At 59.8% G+C, this 12288-nt stretch overlaps 1 protein-coding gene across 3 annotated transcripts in view; it reads right to left on the bottom strand.

The window, feature by feature from the left end:
• Nucleotides 1-5815: 5815 nt before the first annotated feature.
• Nucleotides 5816-12288, bottom strand: part of TRAF3 (TNF receptor associated factor 3) — a 119223-nt gene continuing 112750 nt past the window's right edge. For all 3 annotated transcript variants that reach the window (XM_043557062.1, XM_043557063.1, XM_043557064.1), the window contains one exon: nucleotides 5816-11787. In XM_043557062.1, the coding sequence (XP_043412997.1) occupies nucleotides 11216-11787 (572 nt within the window). In that variant the 3' untranslated portion in view covers nucleotides 5816-11215. The remainder of the gene's footprint in view (nucleotides 11788-12288) is intronic.

Raw genomic sequence — 12288 nt, 5'->3', positions numbered from 1 at the left:
GGGGTGGAGGGTGCGTGCTCTGGTTAGCCGAGGAGGGGGGACAGAGGGACGGCAGGCGGTGAGCGAACCCACCCAGGCACACCAACCGAGCGCTGGCGGGTGGAGGATGAGTGGTGCGTGACGGGGTGGGTGTGGCGCGGTCCCGGGGGGCGATGGGAGGTGGCTGGTGGGTGGTGGGTGGTGGATGGATAGAGGGCAGCGGATTGTGGAAGGACGGGCGACGGACGGCGGGTGGTGGCCGCATGAGGAAGAGAGATGGTAAGCCTGGAGGGTGGACACAAATGGTGCTTGGGTAAATGGACGGCGGGTGCGTGAGACAGCAATTGTAGATGTTGGAGGGGCTTTGTTGACGTGAATGGTGGGTGAGAAAAGGTGGTGGCTTTGGGCCGACGAATGGCTGGTAGGTGAGACTGGCCGGTGGACGGGGGGATGGGGGGCAGGATTTAGATGGACTGTGAGTAGCGGGTTAGCAGACGGATGGCTGCCGGGTGGATGAGAGCCGGGGGCACAGCCGGACACAGACGGATGGACGGACGGGTGTGCTGCTCGTGCAGGGTGGCGGAGGGAGGGGGCTGGGGTGGCTGGGGGTGAAGGGGGTGGGTTTGTGGGGGATGGGATGGTAGAGGGCGGGGGTTGGGGTGGTGGGTGGACAGACTGTGGGCAGTAAACCGGACGAGGGACGTGGGGGGGGGGGTGGGTTACGGGTGGGGCAGATGGCACCTTGCCGGTTACGGCTGACGGCGAGGGGAGGAGTGGCGGGTGGCCCCTGGGTCCAGGGTGAGCTGATGAGGGCAGGCGGTGGGCGTGGCTATAGAGGTGGAGGACCGGGAACAACCAGAGGGAGCCCCGAGTCCGCTCTGGGCGGTGCCGGCCCTGCCCGGAGGCGCCGGCCCCCAGCCCAGCCTGGGATGAGGAGGGGGTCTCCCCGGCCCCCGGACTTTCGCCTTGTCTGCCTGTTGGGCTGATAGGACGCTCCGTCCCTGGGGTGGGGGGGGGGGGGAGCCTTCGCCAGGAACAAAGGGGTGTTTGGGGTCGTATCTGTTCTGCCCCTTGTCTTGCTTCTGCCGGGAGGCAGTTCTGTTGACTAGGCCTTCTTGAGGCTCCAGCAGAGTGTCTGGCTCTGCCCGCCTCACCTCCTCCCACCACCCTACCTGTGGCTCTCAAGGCAGAGAGCTTGGAGGCGCTCTCCTCCCAAGCTGGGGGCTCCTTTCTCCCAACTGAGAAAGTGAACTGCTTTGAGGGCAAGGCCCAAGAGCGGCTCTAGAGGGTGGGGTGGTTGGGCCTTGGGGACCCGGAACTTTCTGACCTCCTTGGGCAGGCCACGTCCAGAGACATTGTTCTGTCTGAAGAGGGCGGCAAGACTCCCTGGCAATCAGAGAAACTTCCTGGAAGAGGTGGCATTAAAGCAGAGACAAGCAGGATGAGGTCACAGCTGTAGCCACAGCGTGGAGGTGGGACTGAAGGTGGCAGAACAGGACGAGTTGGGGCAGGTGGGCCGTGAGACCCTGAAGGGGGCATCCTTGCCGGTGGCTGACGTGGGTCCAGATATCAGAGGGTGACCTGGATAGGAGCCCATGCTGAGGCAGGAGACAGGCACCAGCCCTGCCTGGCCCAGCGTTGCCAGGAGTCCCTGCCACCTCAGGAGTGCAGACACGATACGAGGAGTGGCTGAACCCTGGCACAGGTGCCCTGTGTTCACAGAAGGCCCCAAGCTGCACGCACAGGTGCCCTGGGTACCCCGGTACACATGTGGGCACACACTTCGGTCAGGAGCTCTGTGGGAAGTAGCAGAAGGGCAAAGTCCAAAAGTGAGTTTCTGCCAGTAATCAGGAAATGCCATGAAGCGGCTGCTTCAGGCAAGGTTGGATCCAGGGGCTCTCCAAGCTCTCAGTCTCTATGTCTGTCTGCGGGTCTCAGTCTCACTCTGTTTCGGCTTGGCTGCCCTGGCTGTTGGTTTCCCTCTATGCACAACCTTCCCGTGGCAGGAAAGTGGCCCCCAGGACAGCTGGACCCCACACCTCTCTGACTATGCCGCTGGGCATGGCTTAGTGAGGTCTCTGATTGGTTCCTGTTTCCAACTGTGACCCAATCACATGGTGCAGGGTTGCTGTGCTCCGACTGGCCATCTCAGCCCCCACCTAGTGTGAGGGCATTGTGAGTGACAGCCCTGCTCCCCCGCCCCAGGGTGGGGGGACAGATCCCCTGTGGTCCCCACCCAGACTTGCAGAACCTTGGGGATCACCCCTTTCCACTGTCCTGCCCCCCTACCTTCTCTACAGCTCTGTTTGGTGGATCAGCCCAAGGACAGTCCCCAGCTCCTTCCCCCTCACCTTTGTCCCTGATTTGCTGTGTGACCTCAGGTAGGCTCCTGCACATCTCTGGGCCTTAGTGTCCCTCTGGAGGGACTGAGGCTCCAGCGTGTTTGGTTCTCTTCCTGCGCAGGGAGAGGAGCGGCGGGGGGGGGGGGGGGGGGGGGCGGGCGGTGGGAGGATGAACAGCAGCCCCTCTTGGCAGGGCTCCTCCTGTCCCTCCGGTCTCCGCATGAAGTCACCTCTGCGGACAGGCCGTCTCCTTCCCACTGCAGCATCCTCCGCGAAGTGCCCCCGGGGCCCACATGGTACCGTGGGAGCACAGGAGCTGCTCCTGGGAGGAAGGGATGGCCCACGCTCCTCCCAGGGCCGGCTGGTCACCCCCGGGCCCTGCAGTCCTGCACAGACCCCTGCCAGACTCTGGCCCTGGAGGACCCCTCACCCTCAACCCTGCCGAACTCCAGATTTCTCTTGGCCTTCCGTTTGCGCCAGGGCTGTAGCAGGGGCTGGGGCGCGGCCTTCCCGGATCTGCCGCTGGCCGGTGGGGAGGCAGGGGTGCATGAAGGACACGCCGCAGCGATCTGAGCAGGGCTCTGAGCAGCCAGAGCGTCGGGGACAATGAGGGGGCAGGCCTCCGTGAGAAGGTGTGTGACCCTCCACCCCCCCAGCTGCCTGCGAGGGCCCAACAGGCTAAGGTCACCACAGGGTGTGCCTCCTGCCAGGCTGGTGGCCACCACTGGCTTAGACCACATGTCCCCCCCACCACAAGAGTGCTTTCACAGACTCCCTCGCATGCTCTCCCCGCCAGGGTGCTGGCCTCTGGTCCTCAGACCCGGCTGCCAGCCCAGCCCCCTCAGTGCCCTAGGGGGCCTCTGAGCTCTGCTTTCCTCCAAGGCCAGCCCTGAGGTCCAGGGGTCCACTGGGGAGCAAGGCAGGGGCTCGTAGGCTTGGGGACATTCAAAGCTGCCCCTGCGCCTCTAACTCCTTATCCAGCCCCCGAGGAACATGCCGGAAGCCGCCGGGCAGCCCCGCGGCACTTACAGGTCCCAGCCGGCCCTCCACGGTGCCCTTGGACCTCCTCCGCGGACTTCCGTTCTCCCAGTGGCGGTGGTGTTTTTCACGGATCTCTTTGGTTCAGGATTTAGCTTCTGCAGCTGTCCGTTTTCAGGAAACTGGAAACACTCGCTCTTCACGACAAGCAAGTGCATCTCCAGGCCTTCGCCCGTCCGGCTCCGGTACCGTCCCTCGGATCAGTGGGCAGGTCCAAGCACCAAGGTGAACCTCAGTCACGGAAGACCAGCAAAGTGCAGGGGGGGCTCCGGGGACGGGCCCCTCTCCAGACCTCGATCTTCTCACTAAAGACAGATCCTCAGAGAACGCAGGCGCACGGTGGACTCCGGCATCTTTGCAGGTTTGGTCCTCGGCTCCTGTGGGATGTCGCTGCCTCCGCGAGCAGGTCGATACCAACAGTGGCAGAGCTGGCAGCGCGGGGAGGCCTGCACACGTTCCTGCACCCTGGCTTGGCACGAGTTCCTAGCTGGCCCTGCAGAGGTCTTGGTTGGAGGGGTTCAGAACAGAGCGGCCCCACCCCGGCCCCCTGAGCTGAGGGAGGCAGCCCCCGGGTCACCAGGAACCGCCCGGTCCCTCCTCTCCTGGACCAAGCCTCCCAGGTCGCTGGGCGAGAGGGGCTGTCCCCAGTGCTGACTCGAGGACCAAAGCCAAGGCCGTGGGACGGTCTGACGTGCTCCTACACTGTCAGTCCTGGCTGAGGTCTGGGTTCAGGTGGGGGAGCTGCTCCGAGCACCCCATTTCTCATCACACCCGCCCCCTGCTGCTGGACAGCGGCCCAGATCTGCGGCCGCCTCTGCCCAGTGTCCCCACTGGCACCTCCGGCCCAGGTGCAACCAGCAGGGGGTGCTCTTCTCCTGGGGTTTATTGCCCATTTCCCTTCCTGTAGGACTCCAAAAGTTTCCAAAAGGCTGAAAGCCAAGGATCCAGTTCTGAAATCCCAGCTGAGCCGCCCCCTCCGAAGGAGCTGGAAAACCCCAAGCACATGTGGCCTTGCAGCTGCTGCTTTATGCCTCGGGCATCCCAGCCCACAGAGCTGTCCACAACGTGTCCCCGGGCCGGGAGGTGGGTCAGGGCTGTCCTCGGGGCTCCCACGGTGCCGCTCAGCGTCCCTGCTGTGGTTGCGACCCCGGTGGGAGCCCAAGGCTGAGCACCAGAGACACGGATGGGGCGCAAGCCCTTCACCACAGGGTGGGGTGAACTGGGACCCTCCAGGCGGAGGGAGGCGGTGCGGGAACCTACATTAGGAAGGGCCGGGGTGGGGGGGGGGGGAGGGCCCTGGACTCCCCACTGTGTGTGTCACCCTGGCTCTGAGGGCATGGGGTGGGGAGGACTCCCCCCCCCCCCCAGTTGAGGGACAGCAGGAACAGTGTGGCCATAGAGCCTGTGTGGGACCCTGGATGGGGCCACCTTCCTGCTGCCCATAATGCTAGTGGCCCAGTGGGGCGCAGTGGTGACATGTGGGGGAGCAGGGCAGTGGGGGAGGGGCTGGGCGGTTCCCAGGGTCTTTGCACTGGTGCCGGAAAGCAGCTTCCACACGGATAATTTGGGGGTGCCCACACGGGCTTACTGCCCCTGGGCCTGATCCATAGGACCACCTAGAGAAATGCTGAGCTGGGAGGAGGTCCTTCTGGCCCTCCAACCCCAACACTCCTATGAGCAGCTGCTAGAACTTGTCGCCTGGAGCCCCTACAAGCACCTGCGAAGGTCAGCGCTGGTACAGTTTTGTTTTTTGGTTTTTTTCCCTCTAAGCGTGGAGCCCAGCGCAGGGCTTGAACTCACGACCCTGAGATCAAGACTTGCACTGAGATCAAGAATCAGATGCTTAACCAGCTGAACCACCCAGGTGCCCCTGGTACAGCTTTTTAATAACCATGTTCTAGAAAGGAGAGATGCTGTCCTTCCATGACAGATGAGGAAACAGGCTCCAAGAGCACAAAGTCCCACAGCCGATGAAGTGGTGGACCCGGGCCAGGGGACACCAGGTCTGGGGCCCCTCCACCATTCCAGATGCCGGGGCACCGGCCTGGCAGGAGAGTGAGGGCCACCTCCCCTGCTCTGGACCAGGCCACAGACTTGAGAGAGAGGCTGCCGGGCGCTCCAGCCTCCGGGACTCACCGAGGTCAGAGCCACTGCCTCGCAGGGGAGGCCAGGAAGCCACGGGCAGGAATGGCTCCACAGTCTGCAGGGTCTAGTGCAAACCAAGCATACGAGACCCCTTCTGCACACGTTAAGAACTTGAAGATGGTGACGGCAGAGGACTGAGCCAAGTGTGGGCCCTTCTGAGTGTGGGGCTGGGTGAGCACACAGGTCACTGCCAAGGCCACTTCTGAGAGAAGAGCCTGGGAGGCCCCACGGAGGCGGGGGGGGGGGGGAGGGCCCCCACACCCCAAGCCCAGGGCGCTGCCTGTGGAGACGGCGGAAAGAGAAACCAGGACTCCTTAGTCAGATTTATTTTCCTCTAATCAGACAGTTGAGCATTTCCAAGTTTTGCATTCTACACTCTTACAAACTTTAGTTATTAGCATCAGAAACACAAAAACATCGCAAGACCTCAAAACACAAATAAATACCAAATAAAACCACACACAATATACAGTAAACAAAAATATAAAACATAATAATGCTATCAGAAAACCAGACATGTTGTTAATTCACATGAACAACATGATTATTGCTGAGCAATAACTTATACTGTCTTTTTGTTGTTTTTTTTTTCTTAGAAGAGCAGAAAAACAGGACGTGAATCACTGGTCACAATCACTTGGAGTGTCAAGATGGGGCCTCACAGCGAGCGGTTACTACAGACGGCAATTTTTAAAACAGGCGGGTTAAAATACAGAGTCAAATGAGAGATTGGCCTTCTTTGGTCTTTGTTTTTGGGTAACAGAACTGAACGAAGAGGTGCGCCGTCAGGGAGATTGCGGCTCTAACAACGTCACACAATTGTCTACACGGGTTCACACACTTCTGTGATCACAGATACTATTCTATAGGTAATTCTTGTAGAAATCCTTGGAAATAATGCCGGCGTTTGTGTTTACCAATTAAGTCAGTTTGCTGTTGAAGGTTATCTTACTTGTCTAATGGGGGACTGAGTTATAAAAACCAATCACCACTAACGGCAGGAGTGGCACAGCCATCCTGGACTTGACCCTCTTCCAATGCGACAGTTCGCGAGACTCAAGATGCAGCAGCGGAAATGAAAGGCAAGCACTGCTCGGCGCCACCAGGGCCTCCCCACACCAGACCGGCCACCTCCGCGCACGTGGGCCACCGGAGGCCAGGGGGCAGCACCCCTGGGGACCCCCACCCCCCGCTGGCCCCGGCTCCCCGGTGACGGCCTGCCCCGCCCGGGCAGACAGTACCGACGACCAGGTCACCTGCCGACACCGGAGCCACACACGGCCCTCACCCGACTTCGGCCCCAGTGGACACAATTCTGTTTTGGAGAAAATAAAGCTGTCGGGATTTGCAAATGGAAGACAGAACCATGGTCTCGGGCTGACAGGCAGATTTGGGTGACAGACCCCTCATTCACCTCCCACACGCTCACAAAAGGAAGGGGCTCCCCCCGGCTCTCCTCCGCACTCTGAGAAAGGTCTGGACCAGAAGGAAGAAAACGGTATTGAACAGCTCTGCTGACCCAGAGAAGAGGGACTCCCTTTGGAGGGCTGAGGTTTGGGCACGAGGTCCCAGGAGGAGCGCGGCTCCTGACCGGCCCCGTGAACACTGGCGGAGAGGCCGGGAGCCAGACACGTCCGTGATGGGCACAGAAGGACAGTGTCCCCCCCTCCTTCACGCACAGAGTAGGGAGGTGGTGTGCACCCCCCAGGATGTGAGTTGGGGGCGGGTGGGTTCTGCCACTCTGCCCACCTCCCTTGGGCAGACAAAGAAATGACCCACCATGGGAACCTGCCGTGTTTAAGGGTCTGTCCAGACACCCCGTCCCCTGCTGGCTGCAGGATGCCAGGCCTGCCACCGGTGGCCACGACACTGCCTGCTGATGACAGCTGCAGGCCTCACCTGGGACATGTGGCCCCAGCGTGGGTGGCCAAGGACCCCGCCTCACCAAGGTGGGCCGCAGTGGTACAGGGGAAGCCTCGAGGGCATCGGCTCTGCCAGAGAGCCCCCTGGAATCTGGGCAGCATCTGAAGGGCCTGGTGGGGGTGGCCGCCACGGAGGACAGGCTTCCTGTACTCCACGGCCCTCTGGGGTCACAAGGCGAGGAAAAACTGGATCGGACAGGAAAAGAAAGGCGCATCTGGGCCGAGAGCTCCGTTGCTCTACCTGCTGCCTCGCAAAGGCTGCTCCGGGAGGAGGCTGTGAATTGGGGCCACAACAGTGGCCCCCACGAGACCTTCCCTGTCCACCTGCACAGCGACCCACCCTCAGGGGGTCAGCGCCACCCTCTTGTAGGACAGGTCTTAGAAGAACAACTTGCGAGCATTCCTGTCTCCTCTGTGTTACCTGTGAACCTAGGACACTGAAAAACTGAACTTCTGGAAGAGGCCCGGGTGAGGGGACTCCAGCCTCCCCGGGGCCGGTCTAATCCCCAAGAGCCAAATGCCACTCGGCCACTCAAAGACTCCCAGCCTCTTGGGACAGGCCCCTCACTCACGCCCACCACGCCGTGTGCTCCCCAGCAGGTGCCCACCCATCACCGACAAGCCCAGCCCCAGGCCGCCAGCCCCCCAGCAGCCTCCATGGTCCGCGCAGGAGCGAGCGGCACACGTCCAGAGAACCACACGCGGCAAGCAGAGACAGTGAGTTGTCTTCATTTCTGGCACGAGGCTGACAGGGAAGCCGACTGGCTTGATTCACACACAAGACTCGGTGGTGGTTTTTCTAAAGCACTGGAACAGTTTTATCCCATGGGGAGATCTGTCACTTTTAGGAAACAGGAAAAGTGCAGCCAATACACGCTGCGTAGGACACCGTTCTCTTGTTGCTGGGACCCTGGGAAGCCGGGAGGGTTGGCCGCTCGGGGACCACAGCCGGAGGCCGGCGCCGGGCGGCGAGCACCAAACCGGGGCACCGAGGAGTCAGGATGGAAGCAATGCCAGGTGTGTCCATCCGGGCAGGTCCTCGCACTCAGGTCCTTCGGGAGGCCGCTTTCTGGACGAGTGCGCGAGGGAAGATGTGCACCAAACGGTGGCCAAAAGGCACACGACCCACCCCCCCGCTGTCGCCAATTATTTTCAAGCCACAAGATGAGGCTTCCGCACATCCTCACCCCAGGGGATGGCGCCAGCTCCTGATGCCACGTCCTATGGGCTCCTCGGGAGGAGGCCCAAAGGGCCCGTCATCTCCCACTAGGAGCGTGTGTGGGAGGGGCGACTGGGAAAGCGCCCCCCACCAAGGGACAGATGCTTCCAGAAGTGATTCCAGGTAGCCCACCCCCAGAAGAATTTCAACCAGGAGAGGCAAAGAACTGTTGTTGTTGTTGTTGTTTTACCAGACCGAGAGGTTGCTTTTATCTCCAATTTGCTAATATTGTCCACACTCTTAGTGATGGGGGAGGACGCAGGCATGCCACAGGCATGTCCCCGCTGGTAACCCCTGGCCTCAGGAAAGCCACCTGAGGCCAGGCAGGAGGGGCTGCCAGGCGTCCTGTCTCCCCCGTGTCTCCGGGGTAGAACCAGGGCAAGGTCTGGAGGTCGGGAACACCTCTGAGGGACAGCGGTCCCGCAGCACCCACGGGTAGTCCTTCCTCTCTGCGCGGGGGCTCACGACTCCTTCTGGACAGGACGGAGGACGCGGACTGGCCCTCAAAGCAACGGGGTGGGGGCAGGGTGGAGAAAGTAAAGGAGATGAATACGACGAGCACTTAACTGCTAACGGGCGTGGCAGGTGCTTGGAACCGATGAGGTCACTTACGGAAGGGGACGGCGTGCGCTAGGAGGGCACTTCCAGCAGGCACTGGGGCGGAGGCACGCCCAGGGCAGATGGCAGCACCAGAGACACGGCGGGCCACCGGGCACCAGCCCGACCGTCCCCGCGTGAGCACGGGGGAGCCCAGAGGCAGGCAGTCTGAGGTGCGCGGCCCAGATGCGGTGGTTCACACACACTGGTTTAGCCCAAGGAGCACCCGTCACGTGTAGCACCCATCAGTGGTAAGAGCACCCAGAAGCGCGGCGCACAGCGGGGGGCACAGGGAGGCAGGGCTCCGGCTTCTAGTCACAGTTGGACCATTGAAAGAAGGTAAACAGTGAGTGAGCTGAGAAGATGCCGTCTGGGCAGGCGCAGGCTGGGACGGTCCCCGGGCCACCCTTCCCGAGGGAACGGTGGTTCCAGGACCCCGTCCGTCAGCCTGGGCGGGCCCCCCCGAGAGCGGCGGTCTCTGGAATGCTCAGAGGGTTCTGCTTCGTGGCGGGTGGGCGCCCACGGCCCGGGTGGGGACGCGGAGAGGCACGGTGGCTGCCCCGCTCCTGCCCTGGGGGTGGGACTGCGCCCGTGCTGGGACCAGGCGGCTCGCTTTGGGGGCCCAGAGACTTGGAATCTGTGATGACTGAGCAGTGGAGGCTCCAGAAGCGGAAGCTGAGCCTGGCTTCCTCAGCAGGCACGGGGCTGTCTGAGGGCCCTTGCAGAGGCAGGGGTCTAGTGGTCGAGAGGAACGCCGGGTCAAACTATCACCTTCTAGAGTTACAGTGAACACAAAGCCAGGGTCGAGAAGCAGCATGTCACATCTAAGGCACATAGACAGTATGCCACCACCTCTATGCAAAGATGTCGCCTTTGGAGATCGTTAACAGAATGCAGCAATGTGACAGGATGAAGAAAAACACACCTGCTGGCCTCCTTCAGCACGAGCCACCTGCCCACCCCCGGACCCTGGACGCCGAAGGCCAGAGTTGTCAGCAACAGAGAGCGTGTCTGAATACGTGGGGCAGAATTTTAAAAGCCTACAGGATTTTGTTTAGAACTCCAAAGTTCAACAAATGCCCTATTTTAGGGTGAAAACAATTATAAATCTGAAAATGATGCACAGCATCCATGAGCAGTTTCCCTTTCGTAATAATTTTGAAGTAGTGTCATTAACTACGACAGAGATTGAAGGTTACATTTCTAACGAGAAATACAGCAGGTTGAGTATGCTCTTTCCTATCACAAGTGATAACCAGCGTTTGATAGTTTACATTTTCTGCCAAGAAATATCAGTCTATCAACGTTTTAAAACAAAATGTCTGCAGTAACAATTATCTTAGAACTTCAAATTAAAAAATGATTCTGAATTCAGACTTCCAAAAAAGACCTAGGTGTACTTCAGGGTCTTCTGACAAACAAATTATTAAAACAGAGACCAGATGAGGCCTTAAAAATAGACAGTATACTATATTTGAAACAAGATTGCACTCTTGAATTTTAGAATATATAAGAATTGCATTATTATTTCATAAATTCTTCTTTGACTTAACATGCTGACATGTCCAGCTGTCCCCAGGTGTGTGTGTGTGCGTGTGCGTGTGTGCGTGTGTGTGTGTTTTCCTTTTTTGGTGTTCAAGTTTAAGGAAGAAAAAATCATGGTTCTTTTGTTTAGCATATATGTTTTCCACCTTAATTAACTAGATCTTTAAAAATGAAATGAAAACCTTCTCTGACAGCAGTATCTATCACGTTGGAGGATAAATAATTCTTCAGAGTGGAGCTGCTAGTCTATTAGAAAACATGTCGGGTGTGTCCTCACACGCGGCTCCTCCCGCCGGCCCGCGGCCACCTTCTGCTGCTTCCTCCGTTCCACAAGGTCCTTTTCTGAGCGCGAGGACCTCGGTGGAGACAGCCGGTTCAAACCCCCCAGAGGAGTTGCCTTCTGCTCAACCCACCTCCCCAGTGACTTGTCAGGGGTCAGGCAGATCCGAAGTATCCACTATGACTTTAATAAAAATGGTATCATCTTTAATATATGTCCCGTTTTCTAGCACAGTTTGGGCCACAAACACCGGGCAGCCGGAGGCGATATTCATCTCCCCGGTGGGTTTCTTGAAGCTGCTGCTGTTGGGGTCCGGCTTGAACGCGTCTCCCAGGTGACGCCGAGAGGACCCCTGATCCATCAGCATGAGTGTCACTTTCTGCTTGAACGGCCAAGGAAGCAGAGCATCGTATTCTCCACGCATGATGACAAAAAACAGCGACAGATGCGTCCCCTTGCCCATGCCATCCCCGTTCAGGTAGACCCTGGCACACATCTTATAGCCAAAATAGCCCGTGTAGAAAGGCTGGCTGTAAAGGGACAGGGTCTTCCCCATGACGGCTTCCTGCTTCCGCCGCTTGTAATCTCGGATCTTCCAGATCAGCACGCCATTGTAGCTGGCGGTCTCCAGAACCTGGAAGCGCAGATCCATGTCGGCCAGGCGGATGTCGTGGACGCTCAGCATCTGGTCGTGCCGGCTCAGCTGGGACTCCAGCAAGCCTGCCGCGGGTGAGGACAGATGGGGTGAAGGAGGCCTGTGAGTGTCAGGAAGGCTCGGGAGCCCCGTTCCCGCCAGCACCGGCACTAAATGAAATGGCTTTGGGGGCGAGGACCGGCACCTTCACGTGTCCTGAAACACAGGCCTCAGGACCCTGCCTTGCTGGCGCCCAACACCCACGGCCACAGCCTGCTGAGATGCAACACCGGGGGTCACGGGGCCTTGTGCGTCGCAGGGCACATCGCTGCGGCGCCTTCCCTCCGGCAAGGCACCCTCAGGGCCCCGTGGGGGCAGGGACAGGCCACCCTCTTGCTCAAGTCCCCCTGACTTCCAGCCTGATGCCTGGAGTCACCTGTACCCTGAGTGGCCTCTCCCCATGTCACTCCCGGTCCTCCGCTTAACCCAGGGGGTTCGGGGGCAGGCATCACCACAATCTCAGTCCCTCTGCACCAGTAACCCCGGTCACGCAAACATTCAGAATATTCACTCAGTCCCCAAAGCAG

The sequence above is a fragment of the Prionailurus bengalensis genome, chromosome B3 (genome assembly GCF_016509475.1).
Source record: "Prionailurus bengalensis isolate Pbe53 chromosome B3, Fcat_Pben_1.1_paternal_pri, whole genome shotgun sequence".
Classification (NCBI taxonomy): Eukaryota; Metazoa; Chordata; class Mammalia; order Carnivora; family Felidae; genus Prionailurus; species Prionailurus bengalensis.
This window is presented reverse-complemented; position numbering and strand designations above follow the sequence as displayed.